The 27800-nt window shown below is 33.9% G+C and overlaps 2 protein-coding genes across 3 annotated transcripts; both read right to left on the bottom strand.

Moving 5' to 3' along the window:
• Window positions 1-509: 509 nt before the first annotated feature.
• LOC105765433 (importin subunit beta-1) lies at window positions 510-4904 on the bottom strand. Of its 2 annotated transcripts, none has more exons than XM_012584514.2 (3): window positions 4700-4904; window positions 1798-4224; window positions 510-1692 (listed from the first exon to the last, which is right to left on the bottom strand). In XM_012584514.2, the coding sequence occupies exons 2-3, from the start codon at window positions 4203-4205 to the stop codon at window positions 1494-1496; spliced, it is 2607 nt and encodes an 868-aa protein (XP_012439968.1). In that variant the 5' UTR covers window positions 4206-4224; window positions 4700-4904; the 3' UTR covers window positions 510-1493. The 2 variants fall into 2 exon arrangements, with proteins under 2 accessions (XP_012439968.1, XP_012439969.1); XM_012584515.2 differs by having other exon boundaries at window positions 1798-4217; window positions 4700-4903.
• An 18001-nt stretch (window positions 4905-22905) lies between these two features.
• LOC105765431 (WD repeat-containing protein YMR102C) lies at window positions 22906-27205 on the bottom strand. The gene is made up of 7 exons (XM_012584511.2): window positions 25386-27205; window positions 25205-25295; window positions 24956-25113; window positions 24815-24866; window positions 24431-24510; window positions 24241-24334; window positions 22906-24146 (listed from the first exon to the last, which is right to left on the bottom strand). Exons 1-7 carry the CDS (start codon window positions 26535-26537, stop codon window positions 23614-23616), a joined length of 2160 nt encoding a protein of 719 aa, XP_012439965.1. The 5' UTR covers window positions 26538-27205; the 3' UTR covers window positions 22906-23613.
• Window positions 27206-27800: the final 595 nt, after the last annotated feature.

The raw sequence follows: 27800 nt of genomic DNA, 5'->3' as shown, positions 1-27800 counted from the left end.
TAAACTTCGGTTAATAATTCGTTGTAATACCATTATTAAGACAGATTTTAATAACTATAAAAGGAAAAGTTCTTCCTTACAAAATCTGTACGATTATTTTATTCAAAGTTATCCAATCTTGTCCTCTTAGAACATATTTTCATAAACTTCAAATTCTTCCTATCCCATTTAAATAGTTATTTTATAGAATGTCTTATTTAACCTTAATTATATATATTATTATAAAATATTATAGGTAATGCAGTTGGTAATTTTATCTATAAAATTCAGGAATAAAATTTAAAATTACATGTAAACTAAATATTGATATGATTCAATTTTCAGAAATCACTAACATAATTATCGATATAACATCATTTTATGTTAACATATTGTATATACATATAACTATATTAATTCAATATATAAATAATTTAATGTATTTAGATTTTTAAAGGTATACATTTGAATCACAATTAAAATTTTATATGTAAAATTGCACTAAATTAAAGACCATGAATCAAATTACATTTCGGACTAAAACTCATTATAATTCTGATATTTATCCCTTAATCTATAAAATATAATATAATATAATTTATATTGCATATAAAGGGAAAATAAAGGAAATTTATGAATGAATGCATGATACTTGAACAAACTGACTCCAGAATTTGGTAAAATTCAAATCAAAGGACCCAAAAAGAAACGCAAACCAAAAGAACAATGATGGGATGCAGGATGGAATGCTCCCCCCTCCCCCACAAAGAAAAATGCAGCATGTGGATACCCACCAAACTCCATTTATATGTACCAAAAGGACCAAACTCCATTTATATGTACCAAAAGGACCAAACCCCATTAATATAAAAAAAGAAGCGGCGATGGTTAAATGAAACCCAACTGATGTGTACTTGACAAAATATGTGGCAGAACACTAGGGAACCAAAACTGGGTGAGACAATGGTGAAATACAGTACATGAGATATGTCTTTGAAGTATTGCCGCACTTGAACCACATCCTCAGCCATTCATCCCAATGGACCTTAAATTGACAAATCACAAGCAGAGCGGTAATACAGCAAGTGACCGAGGTACCTGACTAGTTATTGAATCAGACATGTTACGGTTGCTGATTCCTCCCCCTTTGAACCGTTCGAGTTTGAAAGATTCCCCCTATTTCATGAATGAAATTGGAACCCGACTCCATGATGATGCAAGAGTTAATGACAACGTGAAGACTAGTGACTTTATTTGTCTTGACAATCGGGATGACTTGACAAAGGAGATAAAAAGTTTGATTCTCTGAAACCATCCCAATCCACTTCATGAATGACATAAGAATCCGACCCCATGATGATGATGCAAGAGTTAGTGACAACGTGAAGACTAGAAACTTTCAGTTGCCTTGACAATGGCGATGACTTGACACATGCAATCTCAGACCTCGACTTAAACACACCAGGTTGCATGGATTTCCGAAAGAAAATAAAAAATGCCGAATGGCAACACCCTCAAACAGAAATGGCACGACTAATGGCCAACTTGGCCCATTGAGCAGATTCTTTAACCAGAAGGTCTTCTGAGGACAAGCATTCATTCAAAAAGTCTTTGCTTGATACAGATTGCTGTATCATAGAACTAGCATGATTTCCTAATGTATCAGCTAGATCACCAAGGACTCCAATGGCAGTCTTCATGACCATATCATCCCTATAGGAAATAAAAAACATTAAGTTAATAACCACTCGTTAGAAAACATAGTCATTAGTTAGAGAAAAAGCTTAAAACAGTAGACTTTTATTTAATAGAACTCACATGTCTTTCTCCATGTATATGCCATCCAAGAACTGGAGGACGTGAGGTGCATAGGGAATCAACAGCTGGGTTTTGGGAGAGTTCTTAAACCCTTGGAAAATCCCAGAATATGCCTCCAGGATTCCGTTTCTCAGGGAATTTGTGTACTCTACCAGTTCATCATCACCTGCTATATGGGTGGACAAATCTGCTGCGCTCTGAAGTGCAGACATGGCCCACATTAGGTATTTTTCGAAATACTCTCCCACTGCCAATGCAATGTCACCAAAGCATGAAAATATGGGAGGCTTCACGGAGCGATGCAACTGGTTGCTCGACAAATTCTTGAGAAGTTGTGTCATAATCCCATCACAGTAAGGCACAATTTTTTCCTCCAGTGCCCTGGAAATATCACCCACAACACCAACTGTCACAGCACAGACCTGGTACTCCTCAAAATTCTGAAGACCCATCTCCAAGTACCTATAAAACTCCGGCATGTATTTTGCAAAATCTGCTCCTGTTGCATAAGCAAGAGCTCCAATAGCAAGCATGGCTTCCTCATGTACGGTAGCACTCCTACAAGCAAAAACCCTAAGGAAAAGTCCCATGATCTGATCTGCATACTGCATGAATGCGTACTTGGTTGTCTCTGATGAACCAAGCTTCTGAATAATGACTTGTAAACAACCACAAAGAAGGCCTTGCAGTTCACTCTGCTTTTCTCTTTCTTCAGATGAGAGTTTCTGGCTCTCAAGGGTGTTATGAAGTTCCATCATGATGACAGCCACCAATTGCAATACCAATGGAGCTGTCTCAACTGTTGAACATCTCACCACCTCATTCAAAGTTTCATAGGCAGCAGTCCTCAGCCGGGAGTCCCCAACATCTTCTCGGTGAGTGACAGTGAGGAGGGACTGGACAATTTCCTGGAAAAAAGGAGTTAGAGGAGATGGTTCACCTTCACCCTCGTAACCTTGAGCAAGAAAATAGAGAGCACCACAGGCTTTCTCAGCAACATTTGGAGTGTCCTTCATACTCTGTAGCAGAACTGTGACTATCTGTTGGCAATTTGCCTGAGTGATAATAGGCAAATCTACAGCCGAACCAAGAAGGAATTCGAAGATACGTCCAAGGGCCCAGGCAGTAGTGTCTTTGACGTGGCTATTGGGGTCCTTTGTCAAAGCACTGAGCATGAAGGTAAGAGCTACATTCACAAGAGGTGTTAACTTTTCAGGAGAAGGGCCATCCAAGATTGAACCGAAAGCATAAGTTGCTGCCTCCCGCTGCCTCCAATCTGGTTTCGTTATATTCTCCTCAACAAATGGCACAACAAGAGGGACTATATCATCTCCTACAGTCTGCGCAACCAGACCAAGACATGTTCCCCCAGCCATTGCAATATTCCAAGCCCCTTCATCCTGATCTTGATCTTCTTCCTGCTTTAACAGTGTCTCCAACAGCATAGGAACAAGGGCCGGGAGTGCCTTCTTGATAAAGTAAAAGCAAGGTACATCAGAATCCCCAGTGAATTCACCTCCATATTCTTCCAAAATATCTATCTCCTCGTCACATATTGAACTCCAGAACTCAATGGCTTGAAGGGCAACAGGTTCTTCATCTTCCCTAACAGCCTTTGATGTGATGTTAAAAATATCTTGGATGTAAGGAGTTAATTTCTCATAGTAAGTTGAAGAAATGGAGACCAAACACTCAAAAGCAGCCTGCCTTATCCTCACTTCGGGGGACAAAGTTGCTTCACAGACAACTCTCATGATATAATCACGCTCCATGTCATTGCTGAAATTCGCTTGAGCAAATCCGAGTGCATTGTAAAGTGCTCTGGTAGCTGCAAGCCTCACATCAATATTTCCTTCAGATGCACTCATACCTTGAACTACAGCCGTAAGTATTTTATTTACTTGATCTTGATCAATAACATCAGGGGAGACCTCCTCGCACAAATAGCCAAGCGTCTCCAAAGTGGCTTGCTTAGCATAAGCTGGGATCTGATGAACATTGGATAAAAGGGAACCTATCAATTCGGGCCACTGTTTTTGGGGCAGCTCAATGCCAGCAACCTTTGCAATGACTTGAGATGTAGTTGAATGAGCATCGAATACTGGAGAAGACAAAGTCTGTAATAAGCATGCCTTAATCTGGCTCTTTGCAGTAGCATCCAACGACAACCATCTTTGAACAAGCTCAAATTTTCTGTGCTGCTCCTTAGCATCCAATGCATTTTTAAGTATCAAACCAGCTAATTTACGTGTTTCAATAGGTTTTTCCTCATTTGCCAACTCTCCAGAAAGTGAAAGCAAGAAACCAGGAAGGTTCTGCTCCTGGAACTGTTTCAGGCTTTCTTCAGCATTCTTCCGAACAGTCCCATCTATCGATTGTGCATTGAAAAGCACCTGTGTAACTTCCATCCCCTAATATATCTGAAAGCTTTAACAATTTACACAAAATTAAATAGCTAAATTCACTATAGTTCCAAAAAAATAAAAAAACACATCCAAACAAAAGGGAAACTAACATAAAAGAATAATACCAATATGCAGCTAATAATTCAAAACCCTTTTATCATGTCTACTTACAAACCTAGCAACAGTCGGGAACACTTAATCAATTGAGCTAATTCAACAGTAAAAACTTATTTCGAATTTAGACAAGTAAAATCAAAGCAAGATCACAAATCAAGTCATATTTAAATTAAATAAAATACCGCCGAGAAGTTCGATCATTCAAATCTTCCAAAGAAAAGCTAATACTGAAGTAGGTAATCAAACAGTACCGTATGACGTAAAAAAAGAAACCGGTCAAGTCCTTCAACATCCAATACGCAAAATCAGTATCTAAAACCCTAATTACAAAAAAAAAAACGCACATACACACACTTCACAGCGGAGTTCAATGAAATCACCTTAAAATCACGAAAGTTGATGCTGAATTTAACTTTCACCGATCAGGCAGGTCAAACGCAGCTGCGCTTAACAAAACCCTAGTAATTTGGAGAGGGAAAACAAAGGAAATGAAGAACAAAAAGAGGAATAGAGGCAGAAGCGGATTTGAATCCTGATTCAAGTCCGTAAAAAGATTTATCCAATCCGATTTAACATTGTGTTAATATCAATTGGTTGTATAACTGGGCCCAGTTATAAAGTTGAACGACTGTTTTCTATAGGGACCGGACAATTTGATTATTAAGACTTGCTTTAGTAAAATAGTCAACCTACTTAACCCTTAAGATTGCTTTCTTTATTATTAATGATTTTTTTAATTATTTAATGATATTTAGTAATTTTTTTTATGACATTGACACATAATTTTGAAAAAAATTATCTGGAATCCTAGATTTTAAAACACTAAATCCTACACATTAACTCTGAATTCTAAACTCAAACATTGAACCCTAAACTTCAAGATTCAAAGAAGGTTCGGGGTTCATAGTAAAAGAATTACTAAAATATATATCAATGACATGAAAAAAAGTATTGAAATATCATTAAATAATTAGAAAGAGACCATGAATAATGTGGTGGGAATGATCCATAAAATAATTTATCCGAACTAATATGTTACATGTTCTTAATTAATAAAAATAAAGAAAAATAAATGAAATGTATGACAGTTTTTCGTTTTGTTTTACTATATGAAATGACTTGTTTGAATAGAAGGTTTTGTTCAAATAAAATCTTTTCAATAATGATTAATTTAGGAATTAAATTTAGTCCAAATATTTAAGAATAATATTTTAGTTTTATTTCTTTCAATCACTTGTAGATACATATGATGACTTTTTAATCCCACTTCTAAAATTAAAAAATTCATTAGTGTCAAATAATAATCCCATTAGATAATGAAAAATATTTTTAGGAGCTAAATGGTATTGATAATGAAGCTTTGAAGGTGTTCCATTGAACCATTGTGAAGCTTCTAAATGCTGCTAACCAATTGAATCAATTTAGGCCGGTAAATAGTTATAATTTTTAAATGATAATAACGAAAATTTGAATTGATGTTATATATAAGTAAATTGCGTCAATGATGAAAATTTAAAATGATATCAAACTATAAATGGTTGTGGTTGAATTTCTAAAATATCGATAGTATATTAATTATAATTTTTTAGGGTTATTATTAATATAAACATTAAAATTCGGTTTAAATATAGAGTGAAGAATGTTTAAAATGTATAGATCAAATTATAAATATGTGTATTTATCGCATGAACGATTTAAATTTAATGTGTTAAAAGATATTTTTTAACATGTCATTTTCGAACTATTTATATAATAGGTAAAATTTTAATCACGTGTTTAAAAATAAAAACTCAACTCATATCTAGACAAGCCTAAATTGATAAGGTGACTTTCTTGATGTAAAAATGATTTATGCTTTGAGAATCCAATTATAATTTTCAAAAGTTTAGCGTCAGTTGTAATAAATAGTAAATTTTATGGCATTGAATTATTGCAATGGCTGATTTAATGGACAATACTGAAATTAATTGCGATAAATACATGTTGAAGTTCATGAACAACTTGGAGAACTATGTTTACAAAATGAAGAACCAGATCAACGACAAAGATAAGAAAGTTGGCAAGTACGTACTATTCCGTCTATCAAAAACTCAGTGAAGCCCTTGAAATTGGAATCCGATACCGTCGACTCGTCGACAACCTCGAAAAAAACTTTGTATGGTACTGATGCATTCACATCATACATAGTAACAGAGTGGTGTACACTTCACCTGAGAACCAATTATTAGCGCTTCACAGACCCTTTTCAATAGGTTATTCCATACCATAGCATTGGCAATCGAATTCCATTTTACCGGCCAAACCCGAAGCTACCTTCGGATTCTCATAGATCTAATTGTCGAGGCAAAGGGAAGATGAACTAAAGAAATGGGGCAATCCCCAACATCAAGCAATTCAATTACCAAAGTCACTCCATAACTCAAAACACACACACCCACAAATGGTTAGCAGAACTTCAATGTGAAAGTTAATAAACAAGATCTGAACAAAGCTCATATAATAAACACAGTTAAAGATTGTAAGAATTTCACCTGATCATATAAAGGTAGAGAAAGTTCCACTTTTTTAACATTGCTTGCTTAAATGAGCATCTCAGAAAAACAGAAGCAAATGCATCATAAAACCAAACATATGGTAAAACATGGGACATTAATACAGACCCATGTTGTGTTTTGTGTTTTGTTTTTTGGTTTTATGAGTGTGAATATATATATGTATATGCAAATGCAACTGTGATTGGAATACTCATTTGAGCAAGAAACATTACAAAGAGGAATAAAGTGCTTTGCCTTAAGCTTAAGACACCCCCATGAAGCCTAGTATTCCCATCGTTATAAATAGAAATTTCCAGTATGAAGGGAAAACAATGTTTGTTGGATTCCCAAAATGCCTTTGCTGTCCTTATTGCTAAGCTGCATGTTCAAAGGACAGTTGGGGAAATATGGTTGGGGGTTTGACAGTCAGTTTGAAAGGGTCTAAAATAGAAAGGAACCGTAGTTGCTGAAAGAATGGCAGCTCAAGATTATTATTTATTGTACAAGCCCAACAACCAAAAACAAGCCCCCCGTCATACAAGAGGGGAAACAAAAACAAAACGCTCAGATTCACATGTCTTGTTCTTTAATGTGTTAAGAGCAGTGTTGTGCATGATTTGCCATAACAAATAGTGTATTCACTTGTGAATGTCAGCATCCTAACTTACTTAACTTTTTCCGGATTTTATATTTATAATTTCGTAAATTTAAAATTTAAAATTTAATCTTTAGTCTTTTTATTTTTTATATTTTAAAATTTAGTTTTATATGTTGTTATTAAAATTATTATTTTAAATTCAAGTTCATTATAACGTTATTTTCTTAATTACATAACTACCAATTGAGTTTTTTTTCAAATACAACGGAGACAAATTTAACAAAAAAATATGACCTGAAATTTAAAATTTGAAAAGTACAATAACTAAATATCTAGCAATAAAAGTACAATGGCTAACTTTTAAATTTTTGAAGAGTAAAAGGACTTATACCATATTTTAACCTTATAATGACGTGAAATTTTGAGGTTATATTCGTGTAACTATTCAAATATCTACCTTGATATATTTTGATAACTAATTTTTTACTCGTGTGCATGAATTTGATTGTATGCATTAATTAAAATATATGATATGTTTTAAAAATTTTGATATAAAATTTGTAATGTTTCAAAATTTGTATGATTGAGAAAATGAAAATAAAATTAATGTTTATTTTTTCATTTTTTTAATTTTATAACATTCCATTAATAAAATGATTACAAAATTATAATATAATAATATAAAACATAATATTTGATATTATAATAAATTTTATAAAATTAAAATAAAATATTCTAAAAATATTTTTATTTAACTTTTCATTTGTATTTTTAAGTCATTTTAAAATGATTTTAAAATTAAATATTTTTAAATAATTATTAATTAATATTGCCACAATTTTTAATTCTCCTTTTATACACTTTTTAAAGATGAGTTTCGATATAGTACTTCGTTTTAAAATTAAATATGGAAGAATAAATCAAATAACGTTTATTAAAAGTTTGCTTAAATTAAAATATTTTAAAAATATTTAATACTATTTTATGCTTATTTGTAATAGTATAAACTAAGCTACTATTAAAAACTAAAAACAAATTAAAATTTAATATAATATGTTTACAAAAGGAGGTTTTTCAATTGATCTAAATAAAAGTCCTTTTAAAACCAACCAATATTTGTCTATTTTATTTAAAATAATTTGAAATTGTTGAAATAATTAAATAATAATTAATTAACCATGGAGCTATAATTTAGAATTTAAAGGAAAGGACTAAATAAAATAATCAAACGAGAGACTAAATTAAATTAATTATTAAATATATTTGTAGGAAATAAAAATAATTAAAATTTGGAAAATATTTAATATAAGTAGTTATAAACGGGCAAAACACTAAAAAAAGCCCTTTTTTTTTAAATTTACCGAAATAGGCCGATTTTTTAATTATTTACCGGAATGGGCCATTTTCCCTGAAATCGCGTCCACGTCAGCGCGATGTCCGGGAACGTGACAGGTCATCGCGTCCACGTCAGCGCGACCTGCCGATGTGGAAGGAAATCGCGTCCCTGAGGAAGCGATTTCCTTCCACGTCAGCAGGTCGCGCTGACGTGGACGCGATGACACCCGCGCATGAACAGTACCCCCAACGGTCAAAAATTTGACCGTTGGCCCCCCCCAACGGTCAGAATTTTTTTAACTATAAAAACCCCCTACCTCTTATTTTTTCACAAACAAATCCTATCTCAATTTCATTCAAAAATTCTCTCAAAGTCCTTCAAAAATTCTCTCAATTTCCTTCCAAAATTCTCTTAAACTCTCGAATTCCTTCCAAAATCCTCACAATTTCCTTCAAAAAATCTCTAACCTCCATATTAAATTTCTTTTTCCATTCAATTTCATTTTTTTTTTAAAATTTTAAATATTTTTATTTTTTTAAAATAATTTTAAAATTTTTAATATTTTCTGCAATGGCCGAATCATTGATTCGTCTTGATAGGAATCACATATCGGTGAAGCAAATGAAAATGGTAAGTATTAAATTTAAATTTTAAATTTTATTTAAGATAATTTTATTTATGTATTTTTAGATAAATATTAATTTATTTTTTGTTATAAAAGTCTGAAGATCGGGTATTGGAATGCAATATTCGGAATATGCATGGTCCTCCATCACCGTTAGTAGAGAACTACCTGTGGGAAGCGGGATTTTGGCACGTGGCGACGGTAGGCCGGGGATGCAAGTTGGAGCCGAAACTGATCAGTGCGCTCATCGAGAAGTGGAGACCCGAGACGCACACATTTCATCTTCCATGTGGAGAGTGCACTATCACTCTAGAAGATGTCCATCTGCATTTGGGATTGCCGGTGGACGGGCACCCAGTCACCGGGTCTGCCCAATCTAGCAACTGGGAGGCGGTGTGTTACGAGCTTTTGGGCGCTGTACCGGATAAAATGGATGGAGGTAAGGTGGAGATGGGCTGGTTACGTGCCACCTTCCCCAATCTGAATGCAAATTCAACCGAAATTGAAAGAATTCGATATGCCCGATCATACATTCTTCAAATAATTGGAGGCTATCTGATGGCCGACACGTCACGGAGCCGTGTACATCTAAGGTGGCTGCTAAAACTCGTTGATTTTAGAGCAACCGGTGAATTTAGTTGGGGTCTGCTGTCTTGGCAACATTGTATCGTGAGATGTGCGGGCATTTAAACCGAGGAGAGCAAAAATCGGAGGTTGCCTGTCACTACTGCAATCATGGGCACGGTTTCTCTTTCCATTTCTACGTCCTCGAGTGAACCACCCATATACATTCTCACTCGTGTCGAGGTAAATTTTATATTACATTTTGAAATTGTTATGTAGATTTTGTAATAATAAAAGTATGCTAAAAATTTATTGAATTAGGTGGAACCATCCGGTAAGTTATCGTGGATTACCGACTAAACTTGAAGACCCTAAACCCTAACCTAATTTAATTTAATTAACCTAAACTCTAACCTAATTTAATTTAATTAAAAACCCAAACCTAATTTAATTTAATTATAAACCCTAACCCTAACCTAATTCAATTATAAAACCCTAACCTAACCTAATTTAATTTAATTATAAAACCCTAGCCCTAACCTAATTTAATTATAAACTCTAACCCTAACCTAATTTAATTTAAAACCCTAACCTAATTTGATAATCTTACTAGTTTGTACCACACTATTTCCGGCTTAATAATTTTACATAAATTGATAATTTGACTAACCATTAACAAAAGTTTTTGGAAACATGAGCGCATGGATAACGAAGTGCGTCGAACTTCCCACAGTCACAAGTCCTGTTTCGCAAGTGTACACGATATTGCCCGCCAACAACACATTGGTGCGGTCTGTCAAACTCCGTCACGCGAAACCATAAATTATCTCGATCGTGACACACTGCGTGCATGGTGTTTGCCCTCGCGTTCGCCTTGTTAATTTCTTGAACTACCTTACTGCACCATACATGCCCACCCTGCATCTGGCCTGCATAAGTTGCCGCTCGCTTTGGAAATAGCGCCGCCAAACGGAAATATGTCTCTCGCACAACCGCTGTTATCGATAGATGGCGCGTTCCTTTAAGAACAGAATTTATGCATTCTGCCAGGTTCGACGTCATATGCCCATATCGTAGGCCTCCGTCGTATGCTTGTGCCCACTGTTCGAAACGTATGTTGCAAAGGTAGTCCGCCCCTTCTCTGTTTTGGGATCGTAAGATTGCCAACATCTCGTGAAAACGATCTTTATTCATTTCATACCCTACCAATATAAGAACATAGCAAATATTTTATACCACTTCTACCAATAAAACTAATTCAAAATGACAAACGAAATAATACAGGTATATAGTAAATACCCATGTTGGTCACTTGTCGTCGTTCGATCTTAGATGGATATTGCCTGTAGTAGTTCGAAGCAACGTGTCTCAGGCAATATCTATGGTGTGTACGCTGCCACAGGCTTCCCTCTCGATCAAATGCAGCTAGTATACCGACGCCCCCGGTCTGAAATAACACAGATATCAGGTTGGGGGCACACATGTCTCCTTAACCTAGAGAGAAAGAAATTCCAGTCATCTGACGACTCCCCCGGTGTTATTGCAAATGCAATTGGAAGAATTCTCCCACCGTCGTCCTGTGCCACTGCAACCAATAGCCGATGAGTGTACCTACCGAACATGAAGGTACCGTCAATTTGTACAAACGGCTTGCAGTATGGAAATGCGTCTTGGCATTACTTAAATGTCCAAAAAAGGCGTTTGAACACTTGGCATCCACGTAGCAATCGACCGTTGTAGTACGCATGTTCCGTTTCAAGGTCTGTGATGGCACCTGACACCATTGCCATATTTCATTATATGAAGCGCCCCACCCACTATGCATCTTCTCCAATGTCTTTTGCTTAGCTATCCAAGCCTTACGGTAAGAGGGCGTGTACCCCATTTGGCTACGGATATTGGAAATTATCACCGGCACTGAAGTCCTAGGATCTACCTTTATCGTGGGCAGTATCAAGCTAGCCAACATAGCTGAATCCATTTTCGGATGATCTTCTGAAACACCTACAGAGGGAGGGAGTACATTAAATAATGCAACATTGGAAAATAAAATATTATTCGACACATTCAATCATCGTACTGCAGACATGTATGTGGACCTTTGTACTTTTTGATCTCCCACAACACTGTCCTCTTCCTTAACGAGGCGACGATTTTCTATGAACATTTGTCGTCTTGCACCGCACACTTCGCCTCAAACTTATCAGATTTTGATTTAACGACGTGGTAATTAACGCCGTTTTTGATGCTATGCTGTTTCAAAGCACCAATAAAACTATCCTTATTGGTAAACAGATTACCAACTTCAAGTTCACCAGGATCTACCCCCGGACTTGTACGATCTCGCAACCGGTGTGGTAGATCTGGAAACTCTAACGCATCATCTGCTGACAGATCGACATTATGCATGTGGGCTGGAGGTGAGTATGCTCAATCGTGGATCTTCATCATCATCCGCACTCCTATCACCATCTTCACCTTCATTGGAATAGGCTCCGTCGAAAATAATCCCACCCGCACCATCCGGCCCGGGCTCTCGAGGTGGATCCACATCGGACTCATCTTCTAACCCACAATCATCTGCAGCGTACGACGTCCCCTCACCGGTTGATGTCGTAGGTAGTACGTCATCCCTTCTTCTGGGCATTTGATAACGTCCCCAATTGGATGTAGATTGCCATCCACTAGAACTTGATGCAGTTCCCCATTTCGTATTTCTAGCGTCAAACGTCGAGCCACCGACGTACATGTCTCATCCACCGACAGAGTGTCTTGGTGGGGATGTACATTCGACACCGCTACCGAACATGGGTTGTTCCGTATTTTGTAACCCGCTAACCGAGTGTCGGCCAGGGGTCGTGTATACATCTCGAACACCGGACGGAAGTACATCAGTTGGCGACGTAAATTGTACATATAACTCAATATAAGTTGCTCCGCTAGCAAGATGAGTTTGCACCATTGCCTCCAAGCTACGAGCACCTTTTATGTCAAACGAGTCATATGTCACCGGATCAACAGAAGAACAAAATCGATACGTGATTGACAGAACTTTCATTGGCGTCATTCCGAAGATTTTACGCCTAATTCTTTTACGAAGTTCTGTCAAATCTATGTTTTGGCTAAATGACAGTCGCACCGTATTCTCCGACAAAAAAATAACACCATTCTCGGTGTGGCAAACCTCACCATCGTAGTAAATAACAGCACTAATACGTTCACTCATTTTGAAACTCTAACTTTCTTAGCCTCTCTAAAATGTTTCTGCTATGACTTATGCATTCTAAGAACATTTTCTACCTAATTTATAGCCTCAGCCCAAACTTGCTACTGTAGCAAAATCGCGTCCACGAGGGCATGATTTTACACTATTTGCTCAGAAACGTCAAAAAAAAATTATTTCCTACATGACCAACTGTAGCAAAATCGCGTCCACGAGGGCGCGATTTCACAATTTCTTCTCATATAGCATCCTGGTATCAGCGTTTTTACACTATTTGCTCAGAAATGTAAAAAAAAAATTTCCTACATGACCAACTGTAGCGAAATCGCGTCCACGAGGGCGCAATTTCACAATTTCTTCTCATATAGCATCCTGGTATCAGCGATTTTATACTATTTGCTCAGAAAACGTCAAAAAAAATTACTTCTTACATGACCAACTGTGCTGAAATGGCATCCACGAGGGCACGATTTCACAATTTCTTCTCTGATAGCATCCTGGTAGAAGCGATTTTATACTATTTGACCAGAAACGTCAACTCGAAATAATTTTTTTCGGGACCCCTAAACCCTAAAAAAGCCTGCACCCTAAACCCTAAAACCCAGAAAACCCAACGTGAAATCAACGTCAAAATCGTGCCCCGAAAAACGCGCTACGTGACAGGTCATCGCGTCCACGTCAACGTCAGCGCGCTGACGTGGACGCGATTTCGGGGAAAATGGCCCATTCTGGTAAATAATTAAAAAATCGGCCTATTTCAGTAAATTTAAAAAAAAAAGGACTTTTTTTAGTTTTTTGCCCGTTATAAACCTGGTATAAAGGCCATCTTTTATATCATTTATAAATAAATCTACATGTATTACGTATTTACTTTATAATTTTATCGAATAAATAATATCATAAATAAATTTACATATAATAACATTAAAAATAATACTACGTAGAATAAACATTTAAATTTAAATCTACATAAAGAATCAAAATAACAGTGATCAAATTGAATGTAAGTAAGATGATTAAATTAAATTAATTGAAGTTGATACAAAATTATTGCGTTTAAAAATTTCATATTTAAAACATAATCATCCACGTAGGTTTCAATTTTAATTTTTTAAACATAATCATTTCGTTTCATACGTTTTAAATTTTAAAAGTTATTAATATTTTTATTATTTATTTGTTTTTACTCTATTTGCTTCTAAATCATGTTAAAATTGTTTTAATTTAATTAATGAATAACTAAAATTAAAAATAAATAAATAAAATATGATTGCACTACTTGTCACAATTATAGTGTATTTAGGTTATTGTATATATATATTTATATGATATAATGAGATGTATAAATTTTGGTGGGTTCGGTTCATGGATCCAATTTACAGTCGAATTCATAAGTTTGATTTAGGGATCTAATTAATAGGTCCCCTTTATAGATTAGGTTCATGGACCCAAATCATGAATTCCATTTATGATTGTCAATGTTGGGTAATTTACTTTTTAAGTTACTGAAATTAATATAAAAGTAATAATTCTTTAATTTAATCAAGCTATATCGTCAACTTTATTATTATTGGCCATAATCCAAACTTTTATTATCAACAAAATAGAGCTTTTATGCTAATTTTGGTAAATAATTATAAAGCGAATGTTATCCTAGCGAATTATTTTTAAAATAAATTAAATTTGAGATATTAATTTTGGTAAATAATTTTTTTTATGAGAATACTCAACGAATGTGTTAATATTATGTTTGAGTGGTGAAGAAGTTGATCGATTCACTTCATTTAGGACAGGGTAGAGGGCCGACAGATTTAATTGTCAAAGTATGGAGAAAAGTGAGTTCTCGGTTAGAGAAAGATGAAGAGGAGAAGAAGCTTTCCTCCTCTCTCTCTTGATTTCTTGTGTTTTTATATGGGATAGTCTAATACTTATGGGACCGTAAGGTCTAGAGTATCTGATCAATAGACTCTTGATGTGACTTGATGATGCTTGTTTAAGTCGTTATAATAAAAAATATAAAAAATATTATTATTTTATATATTTGTATAATTATATTGTAACAGCCTAATTTTTAGTGGTATCGAAAACAGTGATTTGGGATCACTAAATCCGACAAGTAAGCTTGAAATTTTAATAAGTTAATAATTATGGGTCAAGTGTGAATTTAGAAGAATTTTTAAATTAGTGAATTCTGTGATTTAAAAAGAATTTAATTGGTAAATTGGGTCTAAAACGAGGTATCGAGACCTCGAATTCATAATTCGAGCCATAAATATTTTTATAAATATTTATGGAGTGTCATTGAGTTAGTATAAAAGTTTCGTTAGAAAATTTTAACGTTTGGATTAATTAAAAAGGACTAAATTGAAAATAGTGCAAAATTTGTTAAATTGTGATTAAATAGTTTAAGTGACTAATAAGGAGGGATTTAAAAGGAAATTAGGCCTAAAGTATATGGGCTGGACGGTTTGGGCAAGAAAATCAGCAAGAAATAAGGAGAAATAAGGGCAAAATTGGAAATTTTGCAAATTAAACATATAAAATAAAGACAAAATTGAAAAATCTAGAGATATCATCATTTTTCTTCAGCCAAAACGCCATAGGAGAGAGTTTTCAAGCTGTTTTTTTTCATATTTTTCATCATGTAAGTTCAATTCTTGCTTTTCCTTTGTAATTCTTCATGTTTTATGACTTTTACAAATAAGTCCAACTATTGAATTCATTTGTTTTTGATTCTATGAATGATTTTAAAGTTACCATGAGTGAGTACTGGAATTTTATGATGAATATCATATATTTCAAGCTTTAATTTTATTATATTATGATTTTATTAAGTGATTTTAGTAGAAAATGATTTTTAGGACTTATTTGTGAAAAAGCTAGGAATTGGGGTTTTGTACTGAAATTATGAATATAAAAGGCTGTATAATACCCTAAAATTATTAGATAAAGTGTTATTTGAGGAAAAAATAGTTCAATTAAAGTGTTAATTGAGTAGGGACTAGATTGTAAAAATTGTAAGTTTTAAGGTAAAAGTGTAATTTCAAAATTGAAGGGCATAAATTGTGAAGTGAATTAGTATTGAGTTAGATGCTAATTAATGGAAAATTTTATATTATAGATCGAGAATCAAGATAAATGTGGAAAAGAGAGAGTATCAAAATAGTCTCTGAACTTTTACAAATCCTACAAATTGGCCCAGGTAAGTTCATATGGCTAAATTTTTATGATTAATTGTTAATGTGGGAATGATATATTGTATCAATTCGTATATTGTTGTTGAATTATGATTATGGTAAAAATGAGTAAAAAAATGAGATTGTCAGTTTAAATTAAGGGATACGCAGGATTGAGTACATACGTTCTGTAATCAGTGATGAATTGACGAATAAGCCCATAGTGAAAATCCATGGAAAATTGTGAAAAGTAGGTTTGGTGTTTCAGTGAAGAAAGCCATACTGAGTTGTGAAAAGTAGGAATAGTGTTTCAGTGAAGAAAACCATACTGAGATGTGAAAAGTAGGTATGGTATTTCAGTGAAGGAAACCATACTGGGTTATAGCATTGTAAAATATTCAAGCAAATCGTGGCACCGGGCAAACGATGTACTCAAATCCGTAAGACGATTCTTAATTTAACAAGTATTTGTAAGTGCAATTGAAGCTAAATGTTGGAATATAAGTTGATATTTGATATTGAGCTCAATTGAGTAAATTCATTGTTTGAGATTGTGCTTGGTAGGAAATGTTGTATTATACTTTGGAATTTCATGAATGCTATGGTATGTTATTTTATATGAATGTTATTAAACTGAGATAATTGTGAAAATATAAATGTTTGAATAAAAGTTCTAATTTAGTGGAACATTGGATTGAGTACTTTCGTTCAGTGACTCATACGCATTGACGGAAAAGACCATGGTTGGAACATGGCAATATGTGATATGTGATTTCCGTATAAGACCATATCCGATATATGGCATCGGTGTGATATATGCTTCCATGTAAGACCATGGCTGGACCATGGCTTCGGTGTGTGATATGTGACTGATTATGTGCAAGACCATAGTTATACTATGACATTTTAAAAAACAAAGGACTCAATTCCATAACCGTTTCCTAAGTTGATTAAGAAAATGAAGAATTAGTGAAATTATATATTGTATAATTGTTATAAGATGTTCGGTAAGAATTATTTTCTATGCCTATGAACTTACTAAGCTTACATAAGCTTACTCCTGTGTGATTATGTAACACCCCTTACCCGTATCCGTCGCCGGAATAGGGTGCGAGGCATTACCAGAACACATACACTTGTAAACGTATTTAACCGTATTATAAAATTTCATCTAAATTAAAACTTTCAAATTTTTAACATGCTTTTATAATTATTCACATATATCCTCTAAATATTATATTCATAATAAATAGGGCCTACGAGACCCGATTTATATTCATGCAATTCACAAGTCTTAACAATTCAATGCTTCATTTCCATTTCATTCAATTCATAATTTCTCATGTTCACAATTCAAATTAATTTCTCAATCCAATATACATTTCAATATCACAATAATTCTTTTAATTCAAATTATATCACTAGCAATAGAAATTTTCATTTGCTTCTCATACAATTCAATATCATTAAGTTCAATACTAATACGTATCTACCATTTAACTCAACGTTTATCGATTATGATCGAATATATGACCGATTTATACACAAGTCATTCTTATATTTTCCAATTTTCCTCCTCCTCCTCTCCATTCCACATCCTTAATGTATATAACACGCTTAAATAACATTAACTATATTTTCACTATTTACTTATAAGTAAATTCAAATCTGTCAATCCGAGTCAGAGTCACTAAATTATTTATATATTGAGTTACAAAACTCCAAATTAAGATCCGTTAATTTTATCTGAAACTAGACTCACATATATTCTTACCATAAAATTTTCAGAATTTTTGGCTTAGCCAATAAGTACAGTTTATTCTTTAAAGTCTCTCATGTTTCACTGCAAGACAGTTCCGACCCTTCTTCACTAAAAATTAATTATCTCCTCGTACGAGATTCGGATGATGTTTCCCTTTATTTCTCTTGAAAATTGACTCATTCAGGGTTTTAAATATATAAATTTAAGCCCCTAATTATTTTTATTCAATTTTTTATGATTTTCCAAAATCAGAACAGGGGAACCCGAAATCATTCTGACATTGTCTCACAAAATTTATTATATATCATAATTTACAGTTACTTACATAGTTTCTTCTATGAGAAACTAGACTCAATAAGCTTTAATTTAATATTTTATTCATTCTCTAATTTGATTTCCACAATTTTTGGTGATTTTTCAAAGTTAAACTATTGCTGCTGTCCAAAACTGTTTTAGTGCAAAATGTTGATTTCCATTTTGCCCCAAATTTCACAGTTCATACAATTCAGTCCTTGCTTAATTAACCCCTCAATTAAGCTAATATTTCTCAATTAGTACTTTACCTAGACATTATAAGTTATTAATAATTATTTAAATTCAGAATTTCCTCATAAAACCCTAACTTGTTTTACTATTAGGTCCCAAACATTCACTTTCTATTCAATTATTTCAATAAAATCAACATATAAACAATTTAAAGCTCTAATTCCATGCTAAATCATCATATACTTGCAGCACATATTCATAGCAACTTTCAACTTCTTTCATAGAATCAAAAACTAATGAATTCAACAAGTGGGCCTAGTTGTAAAAGTCACAAAAACACAAAAATTTTAAGAAATAATCAAGAATTGAACTTACTTGCAGTAAAAATATGAAAAATCAGCTTAAGGAAACCCTTCTATGGTGTTTTTTTGATGAGAATGCAGAAAAATAAAGAGAAATCTAGATAATTCCACTTGGATCCTAGCTTTATTAAGTAATTTTGCAATATTCCAATTTTGCCCTTAATTCTCCTTACTTTCTTGCTGATTTCATGCCTTTGCCGTCCAGCCCAAATAGAAATTGGGCCTATTTGTCTTTTAAGCCCTCTTCCTTTTATCATTTAAGCTATTTAATCATTTACCTTAATTTTGTATTTGTTACAATTTAGTCCTTTTTATTCAATTAATTATCGAAAATTTAAAATTTCTTAACAAAAATTTAATACTAACTTTTTAACACTCCATAAATATTTATAAAAATATTTATGGCTCGGTTTAAAATCTCTGAGGTCTCGATACCTCATTTTTTCTAATTATTTTAATATTTTATTTCTAGTGCACTATTCACTATTTCAAAAATTTTCTTAACTTCACATTTAACTTATACTCACTAAATTAATAATATTTTCTACTCATTTGTCGGATTTAGTGATCTCGAATCACCGTTCCGACACCCCTGAAAATTCAGGCCATTTCATTTTTCCTCGTCCAATTTTTGGTCCCGAAACCACTATTCCGACTTGACCCAAAATCGGGCTGTTACAGATTAATGTTCTTTGTAGATTGATGTGAAATCGGTGGATCGGATCAACATATCAGGGCACACTATCCAGATTACTTCGGTAAATTTTATTGTGCATCTTAAGGTTTATATGGCATGTATAGGGTTTAATTGAAAGAAAGTGAAGGTGTTATAAACTTAGTTATCAACATTTTCCACTAAAACAATTTTTGGACAGCAGCATTGACATGGTTTTGAAAAATCACCAAAAATGGTGGAAATTGAATTAGAAGCTGAGTGAGATATGAAATTAAAGCTGAATGAGTCTATTTTCACATGAAAGTAATAGAGTAAGCAAAAGAGTTGTATATTTTTAGATATTTGAATTTTAGTGAGACAGGGTCAGAATAGTTTTTGAAATCTACTGTTCTGACTTTAGAAAATCATTAAAAAATTTACAGAAAGAATTGGAAGTTATAATTTATATGTCTATATTCCTTAGTGAGTCTATTTTCAATAGAAACAAACTATAATGTTATCCAAATTCTATACAATGAGATAATTAATTTTTAGTGAAGAGGGGTCAGAGCTGTCGAATAATGAAACAGGTGAGACTTTAAAGAATAAACTGTACTAATTGGATAAACCAAAAATTCTGAAAATTTTATGGTAATAAGATATATGAGTCTAGTTTAAGGGAAAATGTATGGATCTAAATTTCGAGTTTCGTAACTTGAGTTATAATTAAATTAGTGACTGTTGCGCAGGTGGACAGTTTTATTATGAATAGTGAAATAAATTGTTTTGATTTGTTTTAGTATTCGAAAAATTATCCCGAACTGTTTCTATTGCATGATTTAGGGTCTCGAGATTCCTTTTTATGGACATATTGAATGAACGTGAGTGAATTAATTTTAAACAATAAAATGAGTCATTGCTTAAGCATAGGCTTGAAACATTTTTGACCGTTTTTATATGAGCTTCAATTTTTTTTTTATCTTTGTTCTCAATATAGAGATAAAAGATAGATACTTTATCCTCAGAAAGTGACTTAATTTGCTAATAATAAAATTTGCCTACTTTATTTTTAAAAAGTGGCTTAATTTGTTAATAATAAAAGTTTAATAAAATAAATAAAAATTATTTAGTATATTGTTAGTGAAGTTTTTAGACTTTATAGGCAGAGTTAAAAGGTTGACTAGCATCTTATAACTAAAAATGTATTTCAAAATTTTAAAATTACTAGTGAAATAAAAAAAATACACTATTAGTATATCAAATACTCACCGTAAAATAAATTGATAAAACTAAAAGTTATCAATAAATTAAATGATCTTGTGGGAAAAAAAATAAATTATCTAAAATATGAATAATCTATGGACCAAACAACCCCGACCAAGCCCACAAGCCTTGACCCATTAGTTAACGTAATTACTAATTAACCCCCTTAAAAAAAGAACACTACAATTTAAGGGAAAAATTATAATTAAAAACAGGAAAAGAAAGAAGGTAACTTGCAGGAGACAAAGTCCGTCGCTTTTACCTTTATAGAGTCAATTGACCGATCGCTTCATCTTCAAGTTTAGGGCTTTGAAATTCAAAAAATACCCCCAGATTTTGATTTTGGGGATTATTATCAACAAAGTTCAATTCAAAATCAAAACAGCTTCTTTCAGATCCTCACTTCACTCCCCCCCCCCCCAAATCAATCAGATAATCCTTAGAATGCAGAACAGTGAAGGCAGCTGTTTGTCTTACATGGCGGCGTGGTTGGGAAGCAGCGTGGCCCAAGCTTTCTTCGCGTCTCTCGAGCGTTGCTCTTGCATTAACCTTTCCACCTCCGATGATGCCGATGATTCCGAGGCTCATGATCTCCCTCTCATGTTCACTAATTGTTCCTCCATCTCTTCATTATCAGTCACCTCTATCCCTAACAACAACAACAACACTCCTTCAAACGACGTCGTTAATCTCCCTGTTTAGGTCATGGATCGCGTATTGTTTCTAGGGTTTCGAATTTTTTGTCTTTAGTTCTTTTTAATACTGTGAATTTTGATGTAAGCCTTTTTCTGGTTGTTTGACTCTTTTTTTTTCTTAGTTTGGATGTCTATGAAATTCTCACCGCTAAATAATTTGATCGGAGGAATGTGAATCTCCGGTATGTTGTTCGCTAAGATTGGTAAATCTTACCTGAAATTCATTCGAAAGCTTTGCAATTCTGGGTTTTAATATCGATATTGGCTTTGTTCATATGGTGGATTAATTGACGCAATCAAAATTCATACTCTGAAAGAAAAGCTCTGGGCTTTTTCTGTTTTGGGCTTTGTTCTTATGAGCTATTAGGGAGATGATTGGCTGATCCAATGCATTGCATTCATTTGGGCCGGGGTTTATTAAAAATGGATATAAAATAATAACTTAAATAATTACAAATTGAGTAAATTATTAAACTACATATTTAATTAAAAATGACGATAAAATTACATTAAACATTTGATTTAATCGGTATAGGAAAACATCACTTGCATCATGATGTGATGGCTTCGATCTAACATTAACGGCATATGCTTCAACTTTGAAATTAATTGATATTATTATACGATCCTTGGATGTTTTTTTGTCTCTGGCCTTGGATTCTTGTGTTTTGCCAATGTGATGTAATAACACACTTTGGTTCTTTTGTAATAAGACCATATGTTTCTTCCTGTTTACATTCATCAACAACCATATCTACCACAATTCAGTGATAGAAGGCTACACCTTTTACATACATACATATCAAATTTTGTCAGTTGAATTTGTAATCAATCTTTGTAACATATATACATATGAATGTATAGAGTATTGACTTCAAAAAATTATGAAATGGTAATTGAATTGTTTGAAAGTTTTTATTTAAGTAATTGAGTTGTTAAAGGTTTTGTTTTAGGTCCGACTAGCGAGCTCCAAACGATGATTTAATGATCGGTACGGTAGATTAGTATCCATCAACAAGTAAGAACATACATTAGATCCGAACCGATCTGATGATCAATGCCAGAGATTGGAAAAGAAAGCTATTTGGATTTAGATTTATATATTCGTGACATTCATAGCTGTTTCATAAAAAAAAACTAAACCATAGAAGAGAAGGGGAAGAAAAAATTTTCAATTGGTGTAGGCAATACAAACAGCCATACAATCATGATTTTAACTGTTCAACGGCTTAAATAAAAATTTTCGAAAAGTTCAATCTTCAGCATTAGCTGAAAATCATAAATAAATAATAAACATAACATGGACATTCAAAACTAAAGTAAAGCTTCTTGATTCTTTGTCAAATGAATGCTACAACATATATACTGAATTAATTTACAACTGTTGATTAAATACATGTGCGCCTAAATCCAGGCCAGTCTTCAACAAAAGAGAAAAGGGGGAAAAAATGAAGTAACTCTACAAGATGTTACTATGAATGTGTTAGCAAAGAATTATTAACCATAACCGCAACAGTGACCAAACCGGTAGGCATTCAAGCATTACAAGGAAGCACGGAAGCCGGTTCGGTGAAAAATAAAGCCTGGCAAATTCCCGAATCCATGAACAGGTTTGAATGGCCCCTACCATGAGGCAGACCTAAAATGGCAGACAAACAAATCAATCATTCAAAGCAGCACCCCCACCATTTTTTATCCCCGGAACGAACCGCAGCCACCAGCTCTGATTTCTAATCCAATTTAAGATCAACAAAAGGAAGAGGTTGGTTTACATGGTCCTACAGGCTACAGATGCCTGCATTATGCATATAATATATCTCAATTGCCTTTCAACACATGACATGCGTAATCTTTTCCAGGCGAGCAGACAAAAGATTTCTCGAGTAACAAATCAATTATGAAGTTAACCTGGATATCCAGATAAGCTAACCTCAGTCACACACTCGTTCCAAGAAGGATTTTGTTGCAACCGTATAAAAGCAGCCACTTGTTGGGACCAAATTCTACTGGTATTTTCACACGGGTACTGGTAAACCGTAATTGAGGAATGATCTGATTCTACCGTCTGATCCTGCTGTCACTATAACGAGACCCCAAACGTGAGAATCAAATGTACTCTGGCAGGAAGTTTTCAGAAACTTGTACTGGGATTTATGGATTGAAGACGGCATTGACAATGGACTGGATGGAGGAAGTGTTTCCTCCGGCCATGTTGCAGATCCCTTAGGTAAAGACTCTGAAGAATATTCATGGCCCATAGAGAAATAAGAAGGTAACGAAAATGGAAGGTCATGAGGTAAATCCTCGTGTGGTACTTCAAACTGCCTATTTTCTGTGTTCCCATATTTCAGGCCACACCAAGGGATCGCGATGGATGCACTAGCAGAGAAGTGTTCACAAGATCTTATATCTTTAGACTGAGAGATACTATTCTTATCCTGATGAACGCAATTCCATATATATACATTAGCATCATCACAAGCTGAAACAATGTGCTTCCCGTCTGCTGTTATTGACGTAAATGTCTGGTTCCCGTTGTTATGTGCACCTGAAAAAAAAAAAGAGACAGCTTAAGTTGGGGAAAAATACGAATAAGGCATCAAATTGCACGGTCATGAGTTTAGAGAACAGTGGGAACATACCCTTGTATTTGCCAATCACGTTTGGTCCTTGAAGAATTCTGACTTGTGAATCCGCACAAGTTACCATTACTTTGCTCGGATCTTGAGACAAAAACTGGAATGAATAATACATTATTGACAACTGCACATCTTGGTTTTTATGATAAGCCTATGGTGATCAAAATTCAAAACCGAGGATGAGAAGAACTACCTGCAAGCCAGTTATCCTTCTGCAGGGCGACTTCTTTTTCCCATTTACCCATATCTGAGCACCCAGTTGCAATTGATTGTCTGAAAAAGCAACACAAAATCGGTTTTCTTAAGAATCAGTCCAACTGTAAAATCTGCTTAATGAAAGAAACATATTTCTAAAGCCTATGCCTAGAAAAACTTTCAGATACTACTTCTAGATCACTTAAACTGAAGCAATTTATATCCAACCCCAGGTAGGCACAAACGAACAAACCCAAGCATAAGGATTTTGAGAAACAGACCAAAAATGCATATGCCTATAGATTGATGTATATGATTCATAAAACTGATGAATATAGGTCAATCCATGAACAAATAAGAATCCCTATCAAAGGAAGCATACCTAACATATCGTAAAAGCGGCAACTGCCAGTCATTGAGCCAACAATTCCTCCCTGCATAAATAGAAAAAGAGATTGTTTATCTCGAAGTTCAAAGTGCTCAACTGTGTGATTCTAAACCACTAGAAGAAAATCACGCAAACCTGTCCATCCGGGCGATAACACACTGCAGTAACTATATCTCTTACATCAATCCAGTCAACAACCTGGCAGCCAGAAATTGACCAAATGCGCACTTTTCCGTCTATTGAACCACTAATGAAGAAATTGTCATCCACAGGGTTAAACTGAACACAGGTTACTGCATCATAATATAAGAGGTAATTCTTTATCAGAAATCAGAACAAGATCATGCACCAAAATACAACATAAGTTTAATGATAGAAGCTCACCGTAATTACTATGAGAAAATACTTTGAGGCAACCATCACATCCAACTTGCCACATACGAACGGTTTTATCAACCGAGGAAGATAACAGGACCTGAAACACGGAACACAAAACGGAGACATATAAGATGAAAATTTATGTTTTCCCTTTCTAGAAACATGTACGTAAATCTGTTCCACTCACATTTTTGTTGGACCATGAGAGATCCAAGATCTCACCAGTGTGTCCATGGAACTCGTGTAATGGTTTCTCGACTAGCCGGAAAGCTTTGGAAGGGAAGATCACACACGCAGAATCAGATGTCTTCCTCGGGATTCTTATATTGCCTTCTTTTACCTTATCTACAACGAGGGGTTTCACTTCAGAAAGATGATTCACCGTAAAGTATAAACAGGAAGGATCCATCTCTGGGATATCAAGGTCGATGCTCATTTGATCCTCCACCACTTGCAATACTCGTACAACGCCATCTTCACCGGCACTAGCTAGGTACCGTCCATCAGGACTGAATTTCATCGTCAAAATTGAACCTTCATGAGCCTGGATAACTTGTCCCTTTAAAAGTGCAGAAAGTTCCTTTGTTCTTTTCCTGCATTGATGAACCTTAACCCTCTGAACCTTATTCCCCCAAACTGAATTATCTCTGTTACCACTCAATGAATCATCTTCAACCTGTTTATCCAGGAAACGTGTAATCAATTTACTTAACCACCGGTTCTTAGCTTTCTTCGGCATTCTCTCGGTTTTATTCTGCTTCTCCATTTTCCTCTCCGTAACTTGTTGCAATGAGGTCATTGACACACAAGGGATCTCAGACGTGGAGCTGTTTTCGCCATTTACCAACTGATCCACCTTCGTTTCGCAACCTTCAATTCCCTCCCCATCTTGAAGCTTTTCATCAACACCACACTGTTCTCCCCAATCCTCATTTCCTTCCCTACATACAAACTTATCACACGAACTCGACTCCTCAGACAAATCAAGATTATCATTAGACCAACAAGACATTGAAGACCGGCTCGAAGAGAACTCTTCGGAGCCTCGTGTTCTCAAAACAGCATCACTAGTTTCCATAACCCTGCTAAATTCTCCTTCCAAACTAGGTTCATCTACTGAATTCTTGAACGAAATTCGGTCTAAACTATCTCCCATCCAATCGAAAAACTTAATGCGGCGTTCGTTAACACTTTGAGGGCTACGAATCCATACATCGAAACAACTCTCAGACCAATTATCAAAACCAGAATTCGAATCAGAATGTAAACCAGACATTGTTCCAATGTGTTCATTAGCATCAAAAAATGAACATTCCTCGTCTTCCCTCAAACTATCCATATTATTCTGTTGAGTTCAACCCATGAAAACCCTCAGGTACTAATGAAAATATTTGTTGTAAACCCTTAACCATTGTACCTCATTCTAAATTCCTACCAAACGAACAAACCCAGAAAACAAAAAATGAAAATAAAAGGCTGAAAATAAAGCTCGGAAAACAAGAAGTACAAAACACAAAGAACAAGTTTAACAAAAACAAAGACTAAATTAAACAAACAAAACAATTAATAACAATTAACGAAACCCAAGAGATCCAATCTGGATCCCAATCCATACCCATTGCACCTAGTCTTTTCCATTGAATCAAAAAGTAACCCAAATTTTTAATATAGAAATAAGTTTTTATTGTAACAAAAATTAACTCAATTTCTTGCAAAAAAAAAAAGGGGTCAAACAGTTTTTCTGCACTGAGAGATCGAAACCCAGTAACAGGAAATTGAAGAAATCTAATAAACGGGTGAAGAAAAATATATATAAAGAAATTATAGTTGCAAAGTGATTAATTAAGCAATGGGGAGATTTTGGTTTATAGAACTGGGCTACAATGGGGATTGAGTTCGTTTTCTATGAGATATTTTTGGAACTGAAGGTGGCATAGATGGAAGCATCCATTAGCAACGATTTTTGGAGCTTCTTGAACTCACTTTCTCTGGGGAAGCGAAGGGAACACTAGGGGAAAAAAAGGTATATGATATAAAAAATAAAATAATATATACTTTTTTAAAAAAACTAAATAATAAAGTATGTGATTGAACTTAATATCATTAATTAAACGATATCAATTCAATTTTTGGAAAAAAAATCAAATTTTACATACTAAATCTTAATTTGAATGAGACATTTAAACTTATTATATTTTTAGTTAAAATATGATATAAATTTTTATTTTATAAATTTAGAATTTTATTTTTTATTTTAAAATTTAAGTTCAATCAGATAACATTAAAATTAGTTTATTAAATTTAGGTTTATTATAATATTATTTTTCAGTTACATGATTATTAAGTTATTTTTTTCTAATTTTAAAATTGCAACCAATTTTAAAATTTAAGAAAAAAAATTTAAAATTAAAATATAATGATTAAATTCTAATTTTATAAATATTGTAGAGACTTATTGCATATTTTAACCTATTTTTAAGTAGGAAATTCTCATTTAAATATTTTATGTAATGTTTAAAAATATAAATTTTTATATGTAATGTATTGCTTAAAATAGAAATTCATTTCAATTATTTTTAAATCAAATATATTTCCTAAATCA

The sequence above is a fragment of the Gossypium raimondii genome, chromosome 12 (assembly GCF_025698545.1).
Source record: "Gossypium raimondii isolate GPD5lz chromosome 12, ASM2569854v1, whole genome shotgun sequence".
NCBI lineage: Eukaryota > Viridiplantae > Streptophyta > Magnoliopsida > Malvales > Malvaceae > Gossypium > Gossypium raimondii.
This window is presented reverse-complemented; position numbering and strand designations above follow the sequence as displayed.

What these genes read in the sequence shown, in the direction of transcription:
- LOC105765433 (XM_012584514.2), bottom strand. Translation starts at nt 4,205, where the DNA reads ATGGAAGTTACACAGGTGCTTTTCAATGCACAATCGATAGATGGGACT. An exon ending in ATATACATGGAGAAAGACAT is followed by an intron (nt 1,693 to 1,797) that starts GTGAGTTCTATT and finishes TATTTCCTATAG; the next exon opens with GGATGATATGGTCATGAAGA.
- LOC105765431 (XM_012584511.2), bottom strand. Translation starts at nt 26,537, where the DNA reads ATGGATAGTTTGAGGGAAGACGAGGAATGTTCATTTTTTGATGCTAAT. An exon ending in ATTTTCTCATAGTAATTACG is followed by an intron (nt 25,114 to 25,204) that starts GTGAGCTTCTAT and finishes ATTATGATGCAG; the next exon opens with TAACCTGTGTTCAGTTTAAC. An exon ending in CCGCTTTTACGATATGTTAG is followed by an intron (nt 24,511 to 24,814) that starts GTATGCTTCCTT and finishes TTGCTTTTTCAG; the next exon opens with ACAATCAATTGCAACTGGGT.